General features: G+C 43.9%; 1 protein-coding gene across 1 annotated transcript in view; it reads right to left on the bottom strand.

Moving 5' to 3' along the window:
• cubn (cubilin (intrinsic factor-cobalamin receptor)) overlaps positions 1–24,339 on the bottom strand; it is a gene marked incomplete at its 5' end in the record, with an annotated part of 123,921 nt that overhangs the window by 75,811 nt on the left and 23,771 nt on the right. The window contains 2 exons of the mRNA XM_027276879.1: positions 8,823–9,004; positions 11,900–12,105. Coding sequence (XP_027132680.1) covers positions 8,823–9,004; positions 11,900–12,105 — 388 coding nt within the window. The remainder of the gene's footprint in view (positions 1–8,822; positions 9,005–11,899; positions 12,106–24,339) is intronic.

Here is a 24,339-nt window from a genome sequence, read left to right as displayed (position 1 = left end):
TTGCTCTGCTGTCTCTGTCTGCCATTTTAGACAGACAAGTTCAAATTAAGTGCAAAGAACTACTAAAATGGCTGCCGCTCGGCTTCTGCCTGCTGGTCCCTCCCCCCTCTCCTCCTTCAAGCAGGCTGAGGTTGCCAAGCAACCAGGACCAACTGTAATCAGGAGAGCAGTTACTGCACCTGTTAGAATGTCAGTTACAAATCCTGACAGAGACAGAGAAAATGCTGAGACCTTCTCTCGAAGAGGAAGGATTTCTGGCCGAAACCATATTTCCAATTATTGAACTGCCTTATTTTTAACATGTTAATGTTAACATGCTAATGCTAACATGCTAATGTTAATTGCTAGCGCATCAGCGCATCAGTGCTAAAATGCTAATGCTAACATGCTAATGTAATTGCTAGCGCATCAGCGCTAACATGCCAATGCTAACATGTTAATATTAACATGCTAATGGTAATTGCTAGCGCGTCAACGCATCAGCGCAAACATGCTAATGTTAACATGCCAATGCTAACATTGCTAGCGCATCATCGCTAACATGCTAATGTTATTTGCACACTATTATCAGGCACACTCCAAATTTCTTTTGAAATTTTCTAGTTTTTTTATGTTAACCACGGACACCGAAGTTCTTGTAATTGGACCCAAACACCTCAGTAACTCCATATCTAAAGATACAGTTATTCAAGATGGATCACTCTGGCCTCCAGCCTAACCTTTAAGGAGTTACATTCGATCAGGATATGTCCGTTAACGTCCACATACGTCCACTCCAATAAGTCCCTTAGGACTCTGCAGTTGATTTAGAACAGGGGTGTCAAAGGGGATGCACGTCTACTGACAGGAACCAAGATCAGAGATCATATTTCTCCCATTCTGGCTTATTTGCACTGGCTACCTGTTAAATCTAGAAATAATAATAAATTTTAAATCCTACTGCTTACCTACAAAGCTCTTCATGGTCACCATCATTTCTTAAAGAGCTCATAGTACCTTACTACTCCATTAGAGCACTGCACTTGCAACATGCAGGGTTCCTTGTGGTCTCCAAAAGTAGATTGGGAGCCAGAGCCTTCAACTATCAAGCTCCTCTTTTGTGGAACCAGCTTACAGTTTTAGTTCAGGAGGCAGATGCCCTCACCACATCTTTTTGATAGTAGCTATTAGAGTTGAACGATACCCACAGTACCCTGTGGTGCGCAATTGTAATGGTTCCTAATATACTAGAAATTCTACATGACAGTACTACTGTCGATTACTATACTACCGGTGCCAGTTTCCACTACATAGCAGCCGCCTCTACTCTCCTCCCGGCTTCTCACTGCATGCTACTCCCTTGTAAACAAACCAACATGGCAACTATTGCAACCAAACTACACAGCTGCAGAATGATTGACTGTTTGCCTGTTACTGGTAACAATCTCGCCCAGACGTGCGCACGGGATACAGTCACAAACAAGAGACAACACGCGCACCATGGCAGAAGCACCAGGCCCGAGTGGCGAGTCTGCCACGGCATTGTCGTCAGTGGCACTCACATATTTATAAAAAACCAAACTCGTTTCAAACTTGTTTCAGTCTAATTCTTACTTCACCAGTATTATGTTTATCATGCACCAAACAACATTATATGTAATTAATAAGTATTTATAACTTGTACAAATACATTGCAGTTCATAAAAATAATAATAATTAAAAAAGGCTGCAGTATCGCAATAATACCCGGAACCGTGATACTTTGTCAGGTATAGAATCGTGGTTACTCATTTTATTGTATCGTAACAACTCTAATGCCTATAGTTAGGGCAGGCTCAGGTGAGTCCTGAACCATCCTTAGTTATGCTGCCATAGGACTAGATTGGTGGGGGACTTCCCATGATGCACTAAACTATTCTGTTCTTTTTCTCTCTCTTCATCTGTACACACTCATGCCTCATCAATGTATCTTACTAACTTAGCTTCTTCTCCATTCTCCACCTCTCTCTCCTTTTTCTGCTTTCTTGTCTTTTGCAGTTGTCATGGATTCAGTTATGATTTGAAACTATATGAGGAACACTGAATCAAATTGAATATTGAAAGTTTATGTTGGTGTGGAGGGGCCTGTGAAGATTCTCCAGGTCATCTTTCATCCAGGTTATCTTTCTTCAAAAATGTTAGTGTGGTGGCTATCTTACTTGTTCTTTTTCTTGTTCTTCATTTCTTTGTTTATAACCACTCTAATAAATGACAGGAGACGAATGAATTGAACATGAAATAAACAATAATAAATGGCGCTTACATTCCGGCCCCTAATTGTTACTGCTGGGCATAACAATTACATTCCTACATATTAAAGCGTCATTTAGTGTGAAACACTGAAATAATGAACTTCCCTTTGTTGCTTTTGTTTACATGAACAACATACATTTCTTCACATTAACAGTACTTCAAGTACAGGTGTGTCACACACACAAACATGAACTTATTCTTCCATCTCAAGCAATAAACACGACTTATCTACTGGTCTTTCCAAAACGCTTGTTTTAGTTTTTACAAAAGCACGTCTAACAAGACCCTTTGCATCAGGAACTGTCTTTTCAACCTTTCCCATCAACCATGAACCTCTTGGTGCGCTGTCGTCCACTCTGAGCACGACATCACCTTCTTTCAGATTTCTCCTGATTTCTGTCCACTTTTGCCTCTCCTGCAAGAGCAGCAGGTATTCCCTTGTCCAACGTATCCAAAAGATGTCAGACAGGTATTGCACTTGCTTCCACCTCTTTCTGGCATACAAGTCCTCTCTCTCAAACACTCCAGGAGGCAGCACTGGTTGTTTTTTCAAAAGAAGCAAATGATTAGGTGTAAGAACCTCTGTGTCATGTGGATCATTTGACACTCTTGTTATGGGTCTGCCATTTACAATAGCCTCAACTTCACAAAACAATGTGTGGAGATGGTCGTCGTCAAGAAGTTGCTGTTTCAGTGTCTGGTTAAGAATTCTTCTCACAGAACGAATTTGTCTCTCCCAGATGCCGCCAAAATGTGAACCTGCTGGCGGGTTGAATATCCAGGTCTGGCTGAGATTTTTCTGCATGTTACACACTTTGACAAGACTCTAAGAGCTGAGTCTGCTTGAGGAACCCAGAATCTTTCTCTTAGCTTGGACAATGTATAATTCATTCCACTGTTTCTTGGTGAACATGTCTGAGAATCAATGTTGACACATGGTGGATTTTAGGAAGGATCATGGGATGTTTAGCATCAGCAGGAAGCGCAGACTGATGCAGCCTTCCTCCTACTCTTAAAATCCCATCCTGCATGATAGGATCAAGCTTGACAATGTGACTGCTTCTTTTCAGCTTATCACCTTTCTGAAGAGTTATCAGTTCATCACAGAAACCTTGCCTTTGACACAGTTTGATAATTTCAGTCTCTGCCAGTGCAACATCTTCAGCTGAGAGCAAAGACCCTCTGATGGTTCCTTTGAACTTTTGCATCTGGTTTGCAACAACCTCAGTTCTCCTCTCAAAACTCAGTCTCTCACTTGCTTGTGACATGAGCAACTTACGATGTGCTCTCAGTTTGAGGAGCAGTTGTTTCAACTTAAACATCTAGGCAATTGCTCTTGTTAACCTGTGCCATTCTGAATAATGACAAATGAACCCGCTTAGTGTATTCTCATATGCATTTGTTGCATTCACACTCACTGCAGCTTTAACTTCAACATCATCTTTCTGTATCTCTTTGATATCTGGAGAAACTGGCCAGTGTTTCTCATCTTTCTTCAAAAAGTCTGGTCCATCAGTCCAGTTCTGACACTTTATGAACGTGTCTGTGTTCATGCCTCTGGATGCGTGGTCAGCTGTGTTTAGCTCAGAGTTCACATACCTCCACTGACTTGGCTTAGTGTTGTCTCTGATAAGTGACACTCTGTTTGCCACAAAGGTTTTAAATCTAATATTCTCACTAGCAATGCATCTCAGCACAGTAGTACTATCTGACCAAAACATGGATTCTTCTAGTGGCATTTTCAGCTCTTTATTCATGAGTCTGTCTATCTTTACAGCAACAGCAGCAGCTGTTAATTCCAGTCTCGGGATCGTTGTTGGTTTCAATGGAGAAACTCTGGACTTTCCAATGATGAATGAACAGTGGACTGAACCCTTTTCATTTTTTATGCGAAGGTAGGTGACGACTCCATAACCCTTTTCACTTGCATCCGCGAAGTGATGCATTTGTGCAGATGTGAGTTTTCCAAAACCAGACGGTTTTAGACATTTGTCCACTGTGAAGATCCAAAATCCATTTTTGTGACCTTTGAGCCAATTCAGCAGGGATATCGTCATCCCATGAGACTTTCCTGCCACACAAGTCCTGCAGGATCATTTTAGCTGGAAGAATGACAGGTGACAAAAATCCGGGGTCATACACAGCACTTACAAATGACAGGATGCCACGTCTAGTTTGTGGTGTGTTCTTTGCATTGATTCTGACCTTGAATACATCTGACTCTGTACACCAGTTCACTCCAAGGACTCTTTCATCAGGTAATGCATCATGACTGAGGTCTAAATCTTTAACCTCCTTGGCTCTCTCTGACTCAGGAATGGAGGCTAGCACAGTTCTGTTGTTACTCACCAATTTTGTAAGGTGAAATCCTCCACTCTCACACAGTGCTGTCAAGTCTTTGACCACGTTAACTGCTTGGGTTTTATCTGACACTGACAAAAGACAATCATCTACATAAAAATTGTCCCTGATTGCTTTCACTGCAGCAGGTGCCATTTTGTCCTTAGCATCCTCAACTGTCTTTTTTAACGCAAAATTGGCACAGCTGGGGGAGGACGTCGCCCAAAAAACAAATGTACAACCATTTTGTACTCTTTCAATGGCTCATCCAGGTTTCCTTCTTGATCTTCTGGTGGAACTCTCACTTGATGATACATTGCCTCTATGTCTGACATTAAAGCAATGTGTTCATGTCTGAATCTTGTTAAAACTCCTATCAGTGTATTTGTTAAGTCCGGTCCTTGTAAAAGCTCTGTGTTTAATGACTTGCCCTGAAATGACGCTGCGCAGTCAAAAACTACACGTAGTTTCCCTTTTTGGGGGTGAAAAACCCCATGATGAGGTATGTACCACACTCAGGTCACCCACTTTTCAGGTTTTCTGTTCTCTGAACGACTACACTGTAGTTGTTGGGCATCTAGACAGCTTTGTTTCTTAAGGGAAGGCCTATGCTGTAGTGCCCATCAGTGCCCATCTTCTCGTGACATTTCATGTTTTTCTTCACTGGCTTTCTCTGGAAAGTCATATTTGAACTGTTGTACAAGCAGGTTCTCTACATTGGCAATGGATACACTTTGCCCACTTTCAAATGGAGTAGCGCAACCATCACGCCTGGGGGGACCATTTATTACCCAACTGCATATGGACCGTCGTCCTCACTGTGGATGATTTCCCAGGGTTCCATGGCCTTGTAAACATCACAGCCTATTAACAGTCCAATGTCTGTGTTTATTTGTGGCAGCTCAATACCATGAAGATGTGGCCACTTTGCCAGATCTTCCTGCACAGGAATGTTCTCTTTTAACACAGGAATGTACTTGTGTGTATAGATCTCTGGCAAATCAATGTAAATGTTCTCTTTTATGCCACAAATTTCTAGACCTGAGACATGGTAGCTTGGCTCTAGCTTTTCTTGACCCATTGTTCGAAGCAGTATTTGAGTTTTTCTGCCCTCGATGCCAAGCTGTCTCATTAACTTCTCAGTGCAGAAAGTTGCTTGACTTCCATTGTCCATGAATGCATAAGTCTCTATTACTCTGTTGCTTTTCTTTACCTTGACACACACAGGCACAATTGCTAAGACACAATTGTCTTTTCCGGCCCCGGTGGCACAACAAGGCCCACTTGAAATGTGTGTTGTTTCACAAGCTGCTATGTTTTTTGTAGTGTCTTTCTGACTATTCTAAGCAGCTTCATTATCATCTTACTTTGTAACATGAAGTAAGCTTGGGTGTTTCTTAGGACAATGTTCACATGAAGCTCTCTTTTTGCAGGCTTTACTCAAATGACCTGGAGTCAAACATGAAAAATACAGTCCTTTTCCTTTAAGAAATTCTAGTCTTTCTTGACAGGGCTGGTTACTGATTTTGAGACATCCTGCCAATGTGTGTTGTTTTTCACAGAATGTACATGGTTTTTGAAAGGCATTGACGACTTGGCGAGAGGAGCCTTTACAATTTTCAGGTGAGTTCTCATGTACTGCTGGTGCTACACTTGTAGCGAATGTGCTACCCTTTGACCTGTTTGGTCGCTCTGTTATCATACTTGCAAAATGTTTCCCCTTGTCTTCGATGTCCTTTATGTCACCAAAGACAGGATCTGCAGCTATTTTAGCTTGTCTGTTTACGAATCTGACCAGATGTGAAAATCTTGGTCTCTTTCTGGTAGCTTCTTGAATGTCAAATGCAGAAACTTTCCACATCTCTCTCATTTTGTAGGGCAACTTGGAGACAATGACTCTGAGATTAGTGGGATTCTCTATCTCTTGCAGCTGATCAAGGTCCTGCATTGCATTGTTACAACCAGTTAAGAACAAGGAGTAACTATGGAGAGCCTTAGCATCGTCTGGCTTGATTTGTGGCCAATTGAGAGCCCTGTTCATGTAAGCAGATAAAATTTTCAGCTCGTTGCCATAGTGAAAAGTTAGCAATTTCCTTGCTTCGCTGTAGCCTTGATGTGGGCTCATGTGTTGGCAACTCCTGACTAAGTCTCTGGGCTCACCTCTAGTAAATTGTTCAAGGTAGTATAACCTGTCATCATCATTATCAATTTTGTCATGGATGGTACAGTCAAAAGCCCTCATGAAAGACTTAAACTCAAGGGGGTCACCACTGAACACAGGTATGTCTCTTTGGGGCAGATGAATCAGTTTCTGTTGTTTGACTAACATCTCAGTGATGTGATTTTGTTTTAGCAACACTTCACAGCATCAGTATTGATATTAGTGGGTTGTGTTTAATTTTCTTGTTTCACTTTATTGTTTACCTGTGACCTTTCAGTGTGTTCCCACTGTAATACTGGCTCTGGTCTGGACAGCACATTGTCCACTGACTTCACCTTAGATTGAGCACTTTGTTGGCTCTCATGCTCACAATTCTCCAGCACTTTTAGCTTTGCTGAAGATGCAGCAATTGCTGTCTCAATCTTTAGCTGATCTTTCCTTGCCTTTAACTTGCACTCTTCAAGCTCTAATGACTCTATCTCTTTCAAGGATGCTGCTTGTGCAAGTAAGGCTGTGTGTTCTGCTTGTTCCTTCTGACGCATGGATGAGATGGATGATCTTGAAAATCCTGAAGATCTAGAAGTTCTGGACGTTCCGGTTCTTGATGATCCGGTTCTGGACGATCCAGTTCTGGACGATCCAGATCTGGGCGGTCTAGTAGAATGGTCAGCAGCTGTGCTTTGTCCCTCATGAAGCACAGGTTCATCCTCCGCTGGTGCAGCAACCATAGATACGCTGTCATCTGGACTCACAGCGTCTTGATACTGTTGCCTTGATGCATAGATCCATCCTTCAGCTTCATTAATAAATTGACTGAATCTTTCATTCTTTGGCTTGAACCAAAATGTTTGATCTGAATCTTTTTCATCATCAGGCAACAGTCTGAGTACACCATCATTTGCATGACCAAACTCTCTCAAAAGTTTTGAGCATTCAACCAAATGTTCATCAACAGTGTCTGGACTCTCATTGTCTTTCATTAGTCTGTCTATTTTGTTCACCTTTGACGTTAACTGTGATAGTTTGGACCTTCTTGTGTTTATAAATTGGCTTAGTAGCTCTTCTAGGCCCCGTTCGGTGGGCTTTGGTGCCCTTTTGTGGTCATTCTTGCTCCCGCAGCTCCGTGTTCTTGGTCTAGTAACGACACCGCCATCAGCCATGTTTGTTTACGCAATGTCTGATTCAACTGTTCATAAAACGGTCTATAACACAAAGCACCGTGGCTTTATCGAGTGTTATCTTATGAAGACCCAACATGCTTGTCGTCTCACTTTCGTCTTCTGGCTTTGTACTTTCACTTATCTGGAAGTGTAGCGTTGTAGCCTTGCCTCGTTGCGTTCGGCTATGCGGACTTCATGGCAGCGCGGCCTAGTGTTGCTGAGCTGGTCGTTTTACTTAATGTGGTGGCTATCTTACTTGTTCTTTTTCTTGTTCTTCATTTCTTTGTTTATAACCACTCTAATAAATGACAGGAGACCGTTTACGCATAACTCTGGCTGGCTGCGGACACAGACGTGTGACCCGGTGTCATGGTAAAACGACCGTGTCGCTCTGCCATTTCTTTATTGAAAACATACGACACACCTTTTCACATCCAGCTTCCCACGGAAGCCACATAAGCCCAAAACACCGGCGGCTCAATACTCATACAAACACATCGAAACCTTTTCTCACCTGGTTGAATTGAACATGGAATAAACAATAATAAATGGCGCTTACAGTTAGGTCTGGGGCAACTGGACTGGAAAAGTCCTGTTACTCCAGACTTAACTTTTTGGGTCTGGAGGAATATGTTTTGAGTGAAAAAGATGAGCTTTTAGGCATTTAAATGAACAATTTAAAGGGTGGAAGTTATTTTATCTATCACTGCATTACATTATTAATGCTGTTTAAGTATTTAATAATTAATAACACTAATGTGGCAGTGAAGGCTCATGTGCAACAGCAAAATTACATTTACACTTAGACACAATGGTACAAACATTGTGACTGTAAATCTAAAAGTTTAAATCAAGGAAACAATGAGATGTCACAGCACACACAATCTTACTTTGAGTTGGTCGTAGTAGCAGTTATACAGGTCCTCGATGTCTATGTCCAAGAAGCGTATCTGGATGTAGCGGTCTCCCTCTACAGTTATGGTCCAGTGGTAGTGGGCATTATTGGGGTACAATCTGGGATAAAGTGGGGATGCTATCTGACCAAACTCCCCCATCACATCATTACCATACACTGAAAAACAGAAAGTGAAAGATTTGTTTTTCAGACACAAAAAATTTAAATACAGAGGTGAACACAACTTATACACATAAGACAATTACTGTCTATATATTGGATTAATGACAACCAGAAGGAGCTAGTGTGAGTTAAGATGTGTAATACTTGTATATCCATCACACAAGAGATCATGTGCAGGAGGTCAAACCTTATACAATAAAGTGGAGAAAAACTCTGCCACTCTTCCACTCATTAAAACCTAATTTCCACCGGAGACGTATCGCCGCGGTCACCGGAGCTGATCGCTGCCACTCTAATCAATGAGAGCACTCACACCGGGCGCACCGTGGAACGTCTCAGCAGTGTCCCAGCAACGTCTCTCCGCGCTACAGCACTTTCAATCCATAGCATTTCTATTCTTGACAGAGCCGTTGCTAAACCGCGTAAAGCTCAACAGAGCAGATTGCACCAGACAGGAAATCAAACACAGAATCAATGTAATACACTTCGGCCCCCTTTCAAAATAAAATACAATACGCAGTTCATCACAACTTCACATCATAACCAGTGGAACCAGGTCAGCAGTCAATCGATCAAAAGGTCTCAACATCAACGACGAGAGACTGATTGTTGAAGTGGAACAACACACAATAATTTATGACACAACAGATGCTTTTTATAATCTCTTCCACGTTGGAGAAGCAAAGTATACTGGTTGTTGTTGTTTCCCTAATACACACAGTTTATCGTGGTATCTTGCGCGTTCAGGATTATTGCGTGATCTCGTGTGAATACGGCTGGCTCGCAAGGCAGCACTGTGCTGCCGTCATGCGCCCTGGTGGGGATTGACGCTAAAGCAGAGATCAGAGTAAAACCGTTTCCGCTGTGCTTACGTCCCCTGGTGGAAATCCCCAGTAACACATGCTCCTCATTCACTTGATTACCACTTCATCCCACTGCAATACCTTTACCCGGATTCATCCCCCACTCACTGCCAGTTCATTGCTATAACCTTTGCGGTAACCAGCCAACTTACTAGCTCAAAAAAAAAAAAAAAAACTCTTTTGGAAGAATCTTTTGGATAATGACTTTTTGTATGCCTGCATTTATGTCCAACTTTTGTATAAAAGTACTCATTACACAGAATGGTCCATTTCAGAATACTATATAGTATGATAACAGATTATAACTACATACTACTGTAAGCATAGTCTTTCACTTTTCGTTATTGGTGTGACTGCCACAGTGTTTTCTGCTCTGCACACTTTTCTTATATTTATCATAACAGAGGTTATTGACCATTTTATTCATAAATGTTCTGCTTCTGTACTGTATTCTGTACTTGTTCTGCTTGTGCACGAACAGCAACCTCCAGCAGCTCTCACACTAAATCCAACAGTTTGTTCATTCATCATCGTGACAATTAGCAATGGCTTCTCTTCTCCTCTCCCGCTTTCTCCTGTGTGGCGTGCCACATGTTTAGTTACTCCTCATCCTCCTTTACTAATAATGGTAACGATATGGAAAATTTGATATCTCAATTATAGTGACCAAATTATCACGGTTAACAATATCAAACCAGTGAAAACTAACATGGTTAGCGATATTCTGTACATTGCTGTACAAACATCTAAAAAACACATACATTGAAATAAGTTAACAAAATCTTGTGATTTTCTTATCATACTAAAACATTAGTAGCCAAAATCTTATCAAAATGAAACTTTCACATTAAAGGGGCAAGCAAGTGGCACACACAAAGTTTACTTTACAAAACATGTAAACAAAATTTGTTAGAACACAACAGTGTTTTATTTTATTTACTTGAGCTAAAGTTACAAACAGCATAACTCGCTGTCAACATCGACTCACGTTTTTAACTCGCTATTATAAATATCACTGTATGTTCTTCCTAGCGTTAATGAAAATGTTTACATTATTTTACATCACCTTACATTGTGTCGGGTGCCTTTGGTTCCATTTCATTTGGCTTTCGTCAGCTGCTAACACAGCTAGTAGCTCCTAAGTGTCTCAAAAAAGGTTTACGATTTACTATAATACAGGTAACCGTTACATCCCTAATGTTTGTATATATGTTTATTTACTGCTTTGGAGGTGAGGCTAAGTGAATTGGAGGCATGGTACTGCACCACTGAGCAGCCCTTAGTTGCTATAGTTAGCGAGTCCCTAGTAGCCGTTGCGGACCGACCTAAAGTAACTTCTGATAGCCGTCCCTCGGCAGCCCCCGAGAACCATGTTTAAACAAATATTCCTTGCTCAGCTGACAAACCAACTCTGGTAATTTGCAGTTCCATTTTTCAAAACATGAAGTTAGCAACACTGACCATAGTCAAATGCAATTTGACATCTTAATCAAGAAATAATAATGTGGTAAAAATTCACAGATAGTAATAATTATATTTTAGCATTAAATTAATCATTTTGGTTAAAGAGCTACTACATACTGGCGTTAACCATTGCAGAAACATAAAAAAAAAAAGAAAATTGGTAATTACCAATACTGTTATTGGCATTTTAATTATGGGCAGCTGTGGTATGAACTTTACATTGGGTGGAGGTTTAATAAATTTGTTAAGCACTGTATACAGCTAAGTAGCTTGTGATTTTACCTTTTAGGGATCAATAAAGTCCTATTTTCCTTTTTTTTCTTATTTCAAAGGCAGAATGAGTAGGACTTGTCAGTTGTGGTTTGTACGTAACGTTCAAAGTTGGCTCCTCTACTCCAACTGAACAGCTCTATTTGAATGCATTCTTACGATTTATCTGTCTGTACAATCCGCATCATAAGTACTGTCTGTACGTCTGTAAAATCTATCCCTGCATGCATGGCCCATTTGGCCTTGGACTCCTAACAAGACTGGTGAATTGTCTCTATACATAAATACTCACAGTGTGCGAAGGTGGCTCTGAATCCTGCTCCGCTAATTGATGCATCTGAGACAAACTTAATCCACAGGATGTGACCAATTACAGAGGTGTAGTTGGAGGGGAGTGAGTTACCACAGAAAGACCCAACCAGAGGCCCAGTGGAGTTTCCCTCTCTGACTTCCAGGTAATCATTTTGACAACCAGAGCCTCCCTGCAGGTGAAAGACACTGAACAAAACACAAGAACACTGTTATTAACTTTCAATAATTAAGCAATCTCTAAATATCATCAGCCATACATTAACTATGAAACATGTAACCATAAAGTTATCAAACAGGGAATGTGCAACTGTCAGCTTTAGGGCTGTCAAGAAATATTCTAAATTCAAATATATATTTGAATATTTAAAAAAAAACGGAGATTCGATTGTGAAAATTAATATTCGACTGTGGAAAAAAACACAGTCCTGTAGATCAGCATCAGCAGCTGCTTTGCGAGTGGGTGCACTGCCACGGTCAGGGACAGGTCACAGGAGTTGCAATTGCACAGCATCACTCGTTGCTGAAAGCATGGTTGGCAGATTGGGCGGTTTTGCAATCTATTTTGCGGGCGAAAATGGGTTTAGGGCGGGTGGATAAAAATTGGGCTGGTTTCGGATCAGTTTTGGAGGGTTTCTGTAACCGAATCACAGGAACTTCAGACCCTTCTTTCTGCGACCCTCTGTTCAGCAGACAGCAGTCTCACTCACTCATTCACTCACACACACACCCACTACAGCTCTGGCTGACGTGCCCCCTAAACTCACAACATACACTCCCACTACCTTCAGCTCACATCACCCACAGAGACCCGTTATTACCAGACTGGACAGCAGTCGAGAGATTTCTTAGGTTAGGCTACGTTATAAATCAATAATTAGTTAGGGTGACTATATGGCATGGGGCACACCTGCTTACAGGTGTGCGAGAGAGAGGTCTACAGTCTTTTTTACGATTAGTTCATTTACTTATTTTTTATTGTGTAGGTATGTTTTCAAAGACATGTTAAAACTGAAATAAAAAATACCTATACAAGTAGTTATGTCTCGTATTAGTTTGTCCTGTTATTGACATAATGCGCTAAAATAGATGTTCGAACCATTCGAATATCTAATCTAACCTAATGGTTTTTTTAGAGCGAATATTCGAATGTCATTTTGGAGCAATTTTGACAGCCCTAGTCAGCTTGTTGGTAATCTTCACTATCCACCTTAGTTTATTTTTACAATTTCTGTTCCAGTTTATAAAACCATATAATCATCAAAAACAAATACTAGCTTTCAAAATAACTGTAAGATTACCCCATAAATATCCTACAAATGAGTTATCTAATAAAAGAAAGAGCTATTGGATTTTGTTGGCTCTATTTGGGAATAATAACAAATAGCAGAGATATGGAAAAGATATGTTAGAGAAACAGATCTTTTACATATCTTCATTTTATTCAAAAACATATGACAAATATCTTTAGAAAACGTCAACTGTCATATCTGTGACAATATTCCATTAAAGTTTACTTAAAGATCCAGTGTGTAGAATTTAGTGTCATCTACTGGTGAAGTTGCAGAGCAACCAGCTAAACACTACTGACCTCACCCTCCCATTGCAAGCATGAAAGAGAACCAAAAAACGAAAAAGCATCCATATCTACAGCCAGGATTTTGTTTTGTGCCTTCTGGGCACGGATAAGCGGAAGAAAACAAAACGAAAAAGCCTTCTAGGCAACTGTAGATTATGGGGTGCCATTTGTAAAGCGTCTCGCTCTGAAAATATTAGCAACATTTTGTCACATTTAGCACATTTAGTTTCGGGTGGAACCAAATATTTAGCTCAAATTCAAATTCAATTCAAATGCCGGTAACCGGAAGTGCCAAAATAAAAGCTTGAGGAGGTCAGAGCGTGTTTATAGTGGCAAATAACGAATAAAACCAATCTTATCCGGGGAAATGGACTCTTGGACATGGATTATCGTGATAATAACTACCTAGATGAACAAACACGTTTGGAGAAACTTTATTTGAAGAGTACTTTGAGTTTTTAGTGTCACTTTTATGAAGGGTGCGGGACTTATAACCTGTAGCCACTATAGCCAGCCACAAGGGGGCTCACTTTGACTTGACTCATTTATTGACATGTTTGCAGAGGTATGTCCGACAGTACAGTTTACCGGGGTGAAGGCGGGCCGGTGTAGACGATCCTACACCGCGAAAATGACAGATCAGTCAAAGTTATGGTTAGTTATTATCACGATAATCCATGTCCAAGAGTCCATTTCCCCAGATAAGATGGGTTTTATTCGTTATTTGCCACTAAAAACACGCTCTGACCTCCTCTAGCTTTTATTTTGGCACTTCCGGTTACCGGCATTTGAATTTGCATTTTAGCTAAATATTTAGTTTCACTCGAAACATTTAGCTTCAACATTTATATTCATATTTATATTTAACATTTATATTTATATTTAACATTTAGATTCAATACCAGTTTTTACCAGTAATCAAAACCAGTTTTTTAAACATTGTTTTTAGCTAAATGTGACAAAATGTTGCTGTTATTTTCAGAGCGAGACGCTTTACAAACGGCACCCCATAGTAGATCCCTTGGGCGATATAAAAGCTTCATTCTAAGGTAATAAAGCTAAAGCTTAACCTGTTTTTAAAACAGTTTTCTTCCCATTGAAGGTTTTTATTGAACAAAAACAAATACTTTCTGATTTAAGCTTCTCAATTTGGGGATTCGAGGTTTTGCTGATTTTCTGTGTGTTTTATATTACTGTAAACTGAATATATCTTTGGAAAATTGTGGTCCAACAATGAATCACAAAAATCATCATCAGATTAGTCAACAATAGTAAACAACAACAAAAAATAAATAGCTGCAGTCGTAATAATTTTCTCTATTATAGCTTGAACCAAGGTTATGAGTGGCTTTTCTCTGCATGGTGGGCCTCTTTCTTAACACATTTCTTTCTTCTTCCTCTGCACATGCATACTGCACTCTTCTGCTGCACATGAAAATGGCTGGCATTGAATCATTCCTGGCCGCTTTGTATCCATCGGATGCACCACACAGAAGTAGTAGTCAGGATACAGTAGCTTATAAAATTCTTGTTAATATGTGTAAAATACTGCTGGAGTGGGATATTTTACACTAAAAACAATAGGTGTAATTTTTCTGACTATCAGCTAAACATGGGATGGGAAGTGATATGCCTTAACATGAAAATCACTTCTAGACGTTGGCGGTGTGGCCAACATCTTGATGGCAGCATACTGCCACAGGACCCCGACAAAAATAATTAAAAGTTGCCAGATATAATTCGAATTCCAGTAGAAACGCGCTTAAGTAAAGGTAGATATAACGGGTAAACAAGATGCATTACAGGACAATAAGAGATGCACAAAGTAAAGACCTCGATGAACAACGGGCAGCTGTTATATGCTAGCAGCAAAATGGTGAACATGGACACGGATTCAGAGCTAAACCACGATGCACACTTAGGTACACCTAATCTAAAAGAGAATTCAGGAGAGACTCCATTCTGCAATTAAACAGCCTTAAAGAGGACATTAACAAAATGAACAAAAAGCGGATTAATATGGCAGAGACCCGAATCCAGTCAACAGAGAGTGTTTTAGCACAACTGGTGAAACTTCAATTGCACATGGAGGCCAAACTGACTGATTTGGAGGGACATTCAAGACGTGATAACATCAGACTACATGGGATAAAAGAAAGAGCAGTGATTCATTACTACAATGGTTTCTTTTGGAGGATTTATTAATGAAGGGGCTGAAGCATTGATGTGCCGGTTGTGAATGAGTCAGTTCAAAGGACCGCTATTTTAAGTGAACAATGAGCTGTTTTGTTTTTTTGTAAAGTAATACATCACTGCATGCATGACTGTGCAACCAAACAGGATAGAGGATAGACAAGGATCACCAAGGATCATACCACCAAGCAGGGAGGGGCTGGGTTCCAAAATGGCAGCGCTCATAAATGATTGTGCTGAACAGGAGGGAGAGGAGTAGCAGAAAAGGAGAGAAATGAGTGTGGTGCAGTGTAAAGATGAGTGAAGCGCCACAGATGTCCATTGTGGTTTAGTTTTCAAGTTACAGAATGAAGGAGAAAATACTGAAAGAGCCCTGAAGGAGAGAAATGTTTGATTTTAGACTCCGTTCCTAGCAAGACTGAGGGTGTTTTACAAGGAAGACGCAGTGACCTACAGTACAGCTGGTGGCAGGTGGCAACGGCTGATATGGCAGAGAGGGGGATACCGGTGACTGTGTTTAAAACTCTACATCACTCTTAGACTGAGTCAACCAGCTGACTTGGCGATATGGTGGAAGACTTGGAAACTGCAAGGATACAAGCTTCATGCAAGGCTTCAAGGACTGGCGCTTTCCATGTTGGGACTTCTAATTTCACTATGTCAGAAATTCTTATAGTATAGTGTTGAGAGACCCCTCCTGGAGCTGCCACCTTACCGCGGTGGAGGGGTTTGCGTGTTCCAATGATCCTAGGAGCTATGTTGTCGGGGGCTTTATGCCCCTGGTAGGGTCACCCAAGGCAAACAGGTCCTAGGTGAGGGTCCAGACAAAGCGCAGCTCAACATCTCCTGATGAAAATGACAACGGATGGAACCAAGTTTCCCTTGCCCGGACGCGGGTCACCGGGGCCCCCCCCTGGAGCCAGGCCTGGGGGTGGGGCTCGTTGGCGAGCGCCTGGTGGTCGGGTCCTTACCCATGGGGCCCGGCCGGGCACAGCCCGAAAAGGCGACATGGGCCCCCCTTCCCATAGGCCCACCACCCATGGGAGGGGTCTCAGGGGGGAGAAGGTGCGAAGAGAGATGGGCGGCAGTCGGAGGCGGGGACCCTGGCGGTCCGACCCCCGGTTGCAGAAGCTGGCTCTGGGGACGTGGAATGTCACCTCTCTGGCGGGGAAGGAGCCTGAGCTGGTGCACGAGGTTGAGAGGTACCGGCTAGATATAGTCGGGCTCGCCTCGACGCACAGCGTGGGTTCCGGAACCAGTTTCCTTGAGAGGGGCTGGACGCTCTACCACTCTGGAGTTGCCCCCGGCGAGAGGCGCAGAGCGGGGGTGGGACTGCTTGTTTCCCCCCGGCTCGGCGCCTGTACGTTGGGGTTCACCCCGGTGGACGAGAGGGTAGCCTCCCTTCGCCTTCGGGTGGGGGGACGGGTCCTGACTGTCGTCTGTGCTTATGCACCGAATGGCAGTTCAGAGTACCCACCCTTTTTGGAGTCTTTGGAGGGGGTGCTGGAGAGCGCTCCCTCTGGGGACTCCCTCGTCCTCCTGGGGGACTTCAATGCTCACGTGGGCGGCGACAGTGAGACCTGGAGGGGCGTGATTGGGAGGAACGGCCCCCCTGATCTGAACCCGAGTGGTGTTCTGTTATTGGACTTCTGTGCACGTCATGGATTGTCCATAACAAACACCATGTTCAAGCATAAGGGTGTCCATATGTGCACTTGGCACCAGGATGCCCTCGGCCGTAGTTCGATGATCGACTTTGTGGTCGTGTCGTCGGACTTGCGGCCACATGTTTTGGACACTCGGGTGAAGAGAGGGGCGGAGCTGTCAACTGATCACCACCTGGTGGTGAGTTGGCTCCGATGGTGGGGGAGGATGGCAGTCAGACCTGGCAGGCCCAAACGTTCTGTGCGGGTTTGTTGGGAACGTCTGGCTGAATCTCCTGTCAGAAAGAGTTTCAACTCCCACCTCCGGGAGAGCTTCGCTCATGTCCCGGGGGAGGCGGGGGACATTGAGTCCGAGTGGACCTTGTTCCGTTCCTCCATTGTCGAGGCGGCCGACCGGAGCTGTGGCCGTAAGGTGGTCGGTGCCTGTCGTGGCGGTGGCCCCCGAACCCGCTGGTGGACACCGGCGGTGAGGGATGCCGTCAAGCTGAAGAAGGAGGCCTACAGAACCTTTTTGGCCTGTGGGAGTCCTGAAGCAGCTGACGGGTATCGACATGCCAAGCGGAATGCGGCCTCGGCGGTTGCGGAGGCAAAAACTCGGGCGTGGGAGGAGTTCGGTGAGGCCATGGAGAGCGACTTTCGAACGGCTTCGAGGAGGTTCTGGACCACCATCCGGCGGCTCAGGCGGGGGAAGCAGTGCACTATCAACACTGTGTTCAGTGGGGACGGTGTGCTGCTGACCTCGACTGGGGACGTCTTGGGTCGGTGGAGGGAATACTTCGAAGACCTCCTCAATCCCACCAGCACGTCTTCCGTTGAGGAGGCAGAGTCTGGGGACCCCGTGGTGGTCTCGCCCATCTCTGGGGCTGAGGTCGCTGAGGTAGTCAAAAAACTCCTCGGTGGCAAGGCCCCGGGGGTGGATGAGGTCCGCCCGGAGTTCCTCAAGGCTCTGGATGTTGTGGGGCTGTCTTGGTTGACACGTCTCTGCAACATCGCGTGGACATCGGGGGCAGTGCCTCTGGACTGGCAGACCGGGGTGGTGGTTCCCCTCTTCAAAAAGGGGGACCGGAGGATGTGCTCCAACTATAGGGGGATCACACTCCTCAGCCTCCCCGGGAAGGTCTTTTCGGGGGTCCTGGAGAGGAGGGTCCGCAAGATTGTCGAACCTCGGATCCAGGAGGAGCAGTGTGGTTTTCGTCCTGGCCGTGGAACTGTGGACCAGCTCTATACCCTTAGCGCGGCCCTGGAGGGTGCATGGGAGTTCGCCCAACCAGTCTACATGTGTTTTGTGGACCTGGAGAAGGCGTTCGACCGTGTCCCTCGGGAGGTCCTGTGGGGGGTGCTCCGGGAGTATGGGGTTCCGGACCCATTGATACGGGCTATCCGGTCCCTTTACTCTCGGTGCCAGAGCTTGGTCCGCATTGCCGGCAGTAAGTCGGACCTGTTTCCCGTGGGAGTTGGACTCCGCCAGGGCTGCCCTTTGTCACCGGTTCTGTTCATAACTTTTATGGACAGGATTTCTAGGCGCAGCCAGGGCGTCGAGGGGCTGCGATTCGGTGGCCTTAGGATTGGGTCGCTGCTTTTTGCGGACGATCTAGTCTTGTTGGCTTCATCGGATCGTGACCTTCAGCTCTCTCTGGAGCGGTTTGCAGCCGAGTGTGAAGCGGCTGGGATGAGAATCAGCACCTCCAAATCCGAGGCCATGGTTCTCAGCCGGAAAAGGGTGGAGTGCAGTCTCCGGGTCGGGGATGAGATCCTGCCTCAAGTGGAGGAGTTCAAGTATCTCGGGGTCTTGTTCACGAGTGAGGGAAGGATGGAACGGGAGATCGACCGGCGGATCGGTGCGGCTTCTGCAGTGATGCGGACTCTGCACCGGTCCGTCGTGGTGAAGAAGGAGCTGAGCCGAAAGGCGAAGCTCTCGATTTACCAGTCGATCTACGTTCCTACCCTCACCTATGGTCACGAGCTTTGGGTAGTGACCGAAAGAATAAGATCGCGAATACAAGCGGCCGAAATGAGCTTCCTTCGCAGGGTGGCTGGGCTCTCCCTTAGAGATAGGGTGAGAAGCTCGGCCATCCGCGAGGAGCTCAGAGTAGAACCGCTGCTCCTCCGCATCGAGAGGAACCAGCTGAGGTGGCTCGGGCATCTCGTGAGGATGCCTCCTGGACGTCTCCCTGGTGAGATGTTCCGGGCACGTCCCTCCGGGAGGCGGCCCCAGGGAAGACCCAGGACACGCTGGAGGGACTATGTCTCTCGGCTGGCCTGGGAACGCCTTGGGGTCCCCCTGGGAGAGTTGGCAGAAGTAATTTTTGAATTACTAATCTCTGAAGCCCACGGTATCCTCATTTGTGGTGGGGACTTTAATGTTAGACTCCAACCTGCTCTGGATTCATCGAAATCTTGCTTCACAGGAGAGAAAAGTATGGGCTGAAATATGTGCCACCAGAAACTGAACTTGAATCACATCATTTGAATTTGTATTGTTCAACCTACGTTTCTGAGCACATAACATAGTGGTCATTTGTTGCAACTTGCCAACGGCCATGAAATGGGGGAAGAACTGCTTTATGGCGTTATAGTTGTCCCTCACTGTAACACAGTTCACCTTATGCGGCCTCGCTGTTTCGTGGATTTTTTTTGTGTAATTTTGCATGCTTTTTTTACAGTGTACTGTACAGTATGAACGCGCATCCTGATTAGCTAAGGGAGTACTGTACAAAATGCGTTGTATGTTCTGCACTCGGGAAAAAAAACACCTGTACCAAGGCCTTCAGAGGAAAAAGCCGTTACAGCGGAGTGGCACCAGGACAAAGAGGCACCGTCAGAAGAACTGTGAAATACGGTTTCATTTACTAATACAGTATTGAACTTATTTTTGTGAAATCTGCAAAAGTTAGAACTTTGGGAGTTTAAATAAGAGAGAAATGTGAGAAAATGTTAATGCCTGTCTGAGAAAAGTGTATAAAAGTGTGTGGTTAGGGGTTTTATGGCCTTAAAACATGTATAATAATTGTAAAAAATAAAGCTGATTACTTTGCGGATTTCATCTATTTCGGGTTATTTTTAGAATGTACCCCCCACGATAAACGAGGGACCACTGATTCTATGATTCAAGGAGTTTGTCATTTCAACACATGTTAAACATGGGACAGAACGAAATTAGTTTCCCTGGTCCCGGAGCAGCCCGATGTCAAAGTATACAGTAGTAGCAACTCAAAAGTTCCCGTTCAAGCTGAAAGCCAGCTGAATGGCAGCCGTCTTCCAGCCGTCTTCCAGCCAACTGCCTGCCAAGTTCCGTGGCTGGAGTGACCCCCCTCCTTTTCCTGTCTATTTTTTACTGTAACTCCACCCATTCATGTAATTACAGGGTATGACCAGGAGATGGTGCTTCTCTCACAGAACTTTTTTACAGTTGTTCTACCTGGAGATGACGTAGCTTACACACTGCATTAGCATTCTCGTTGCTCAATCTTTTGTTTGCGCTTACAGTAATGGGCTTTTTGGTCTCCCAGTGTCACAGATCACAGAGCGGAAAATGCAGCTGGTTTGACTACTGCATACTATACAGTAGCCGTATGATTTGACCGTGTTCATGAATTGAAATTAAATTTAAGGTGTTTATATCTAACATGTCACCATTTACCAAATCAACAACATCTAGGCTGTTCTGTCTTTACTAGTGGTGGGCCGTTATCGGCGTTAAAGTGCTGCATTAATGTGCTGCGTTAACGTGAGACTCTTAACGGCCGATAAAAAAAATATTGCTATTAATCTATTCTCAAAGCTGTTCCAGCCTTTGAGGTCGCTTTTTGACTTTTTTCTCTTTTGTTCATTTTTTGTTTTCTTCACTATAACTCCGTGGAGTCCTGGGGCCTCATGTACGAATACTTGCGTGGATTTCCACGTGAAACTTGGCGTACGCCAAAACCCAGAAACTGTCGTACCACAAAAATATTCAGATGTATCAAAGTGTGCGTACGCATGGATCCAAGCATGTTTCTTTTGTACATCCCAATCAACGTGGAATTGAGCAAACATGCAGCTCCTCCCTGTCCACGCCCCCATTTACATATGCAAATCTGTTTAAATAGGCCCTGGACCTGAGATTCACCTCATTGTCCGATCAGATAACGCGATGAACAAAGGAAAGAAAATGAATTTCACAGAGTCTAAGCTAAAGATTCTAGTGAATGAAGTGGAGATTCTGTTTGCTACCCTGTCAACAGGGATAAATATGACCCAAAAAAAAGACGTGAGTGGGAGCGTGTGTGTGAGGCTGTAAATGCCGTGGGAACCGAGCAGCGCACACACAGGTGTGGACAGGTGTGGCGCCACGGCTGACATTTTACGCCCGGCTTTTACTGACAAGAATACTGAACACAGGGAGACAATCAGGGGCTTGTTAGAAAGCTCTGCAGCTCTAATTTCACCAGCAGAAAATAAAGAAAACCAAAAACATGATATTTGAATGCGCACATGCCCAAATGTGCATTGGCACACTGGCACAGTGCGCGATGGGTGGCGTAAGTAAAGAGTTTATGTACATACGGGACAATTAAACGAATAATTAAACGAATAAACTATTTACTCACCCAGAAGCCACCCATCGCGCCCCGTGCCAGCCTCCAGCCTGTTCCCAACCATGCAGTTAGTCATAATGAATGAGTCGTGCGTTGAACCAGGCCACCTTGCCACGATGTTAGTTAGCTGCATTTACGCATCACATATGATTTGAACATTGATGGAATGAAAATGTTTCCCATTAACATAAACAAATTCATCCTGTAATTTTATAGCAATGTGTGTGCAGTCAATAGCTCCGATTACATCAGGGAAACCGGCTCTCACTACAAATTGCGCTTTAATGTTGGCCTGTTCAACAGCATTGTACGGGAATCTGATGTACCAGGAAGACATTCGGATGATTCCGTCCCACACAGCTGGCATGGCTCGGCTCAGGACTGGCACACTCCTGACCGATCCGCCAGCTCCCGCTGGAATGCCCGTTGCCAGGAACCCCAGGGTAGTCAGCGCAACCCCGGGCTACTCGCCGGCCCCCGTTGCGCCCTAGGGCCGGCCGCAGCTCTGCGCACAACTCACTGGCCTTGGTAACCGAAATCGGCTTATGAGCCAATTATCATGGTTTGCAAGTAAATCCTTGCGTTCCTTAAATACTCGCTCACGTCGGATTGCACCATTTGCAAGGTCCTCTAACAAGGTTCTCTCTTCATCACATTACGCATGCTTTTATATCCACCCATATAATTGCAAACACGTGGGTGTGTTAATTGTTCATAAGTGTGTCTCTGATGTGCACATCACTCTGATGACTACTTGTTTTCACATTATTAACATTATTAACATCTAAGTGTCGCCAAAGGAACAATAGCTGTAGAAACGTGCGTACGACAGCTATGAAATTGGTGTGGGGCACGATCTCTAGCAATTTAGAGAGTTTTGTGCTTTTGTCGTGTTTTTCTCGTGGTTTTTCTTGGTGTTGTTTTTTTAAATGCTGCTTCCACCTGGACAGCTGCCTTTGTTTACTCCGGGAAACAGCTGATTGCGCTAATGCCAGCCAGCGCTGGCACGATCAGCTGTTCGATTGGCACGATTAATCTTTGCCCACCACTAGTCATTACATAATTACTGGAGCGTCTTCTCTTGTGCTCGTGCCTCTCTCTCGCTTATCTGCATGTAGACAACAAACTAACCCTTGGCAAAAAGTTACAAAAAAACGGTTCGGATGTCACGAGGCTGCCAGGCCTGTGTCAGACCTGCCGATACCAGCGAGAGTTTTTTTTATTTTTATTAACAGTTTATTTGGAGGGGAGGGCTTGTTGTTGTGCGCGACATAGAGCTGCAGAGACGAGCGTTTTGGAAGCCCTTTGTTATGTAGGTATTTACTGTAGTGCACGCTTTAGACCAGGTAAACCATACAAACCCCTCATTAGCATTCTTATTGCTCAACCTTTTGTTTGCACTTGATGGGCTTTTTGGTCTTCCAGTGTCACAAATCACAGAGCGGAAAATGCAGCTGGTTTGACTACTGTATACTATACAGTAGCCTTGTGATTTGAGTGTGCTCATGAACATGAATGACTCCTTTTCATTTTCGTCCATTCCATAGGCTAAATGGCGTAAATGGAAAGAATATGTATGAAATAAGTCAAGTATGTTTGTTTTTAATAAAGTTTGCAGTATATGTGTTATGTTTTTATTAGTGCTGTCAAAATTAACGCGTTTATTTTGTCGATTAATTTTAAACAACACGTTTAAAAAAATTAACGCAATCAACATGGTTTTGTTTACTTACCCATTACTGACCCATAACCTTTTTGAGCGCTGAATCGTACGTCGACGTCGCCGCCATTTTGGATGTGGCAAAGTAGAGCTTTGTTTCCCAGATATATTAGTGTGTGTGTTAATGGGTGTATAAGAGGCATTAACTTAAAGCCCTCACAGAGACTGCGCCCTGGGCGGTCGCCCACATTTCCCATAGCTAAAACCAGCCCTGCTTGTATTAGTTTACGGGCAGATCTGCCACATCCGGTATGGCGGACGCGTTAACGTATGGCAGCAACGGACCAACGTGCTCAATGCGGCGTCTATGTATATGTGTCTATGATCTATCCTAACTAAAGGAGAGTCTATGGCGGAAAGATGGATAAGGACGGACTTTTAGGGGGAACATTTCATTTTAAAAAGTTGCCCGACGGCTCGTTGGACAAAAACAAGGTAATTTACACAGTTTGCAAACCCAAATTGAAATTCCACAGAAGTAACACGACTTTAACATATCACCTCAAAGCAAAACACCCTGCTGAAATTACCTCCACGGGACCTCGCCACTCTACACTACAGGAGTGTGGCACTCGTCAGTATATTTCCTCATTCTGGCTTTTTTCTATATGCACTGTGCATATGTGCACCTTAAGCCAATAAAATGAATAAATTTAAATATACTTTCTCTGTGTTTATTCTACATTAATT

Source organism: Larimichthys crocea, unplaced genomic scaffold, assembly GCF_000972845.2.
Source record: "Larimichthys crocea isolate SSNF unplaced genomic scaffold, L_crocea_2.0 scaffold661, whole genome shotgun sequence".
Classification (NCBI taxonomy): Eukaryota; Metazoa; Chordata; class Actinopteri; family Sciaenidae; genus Larimichthys; species Larimichthys crocea.
Note: the sequence above shows the minus strand (reverse complement) of the source record. Positions and strands in the feature narration are given on the sequence as shown.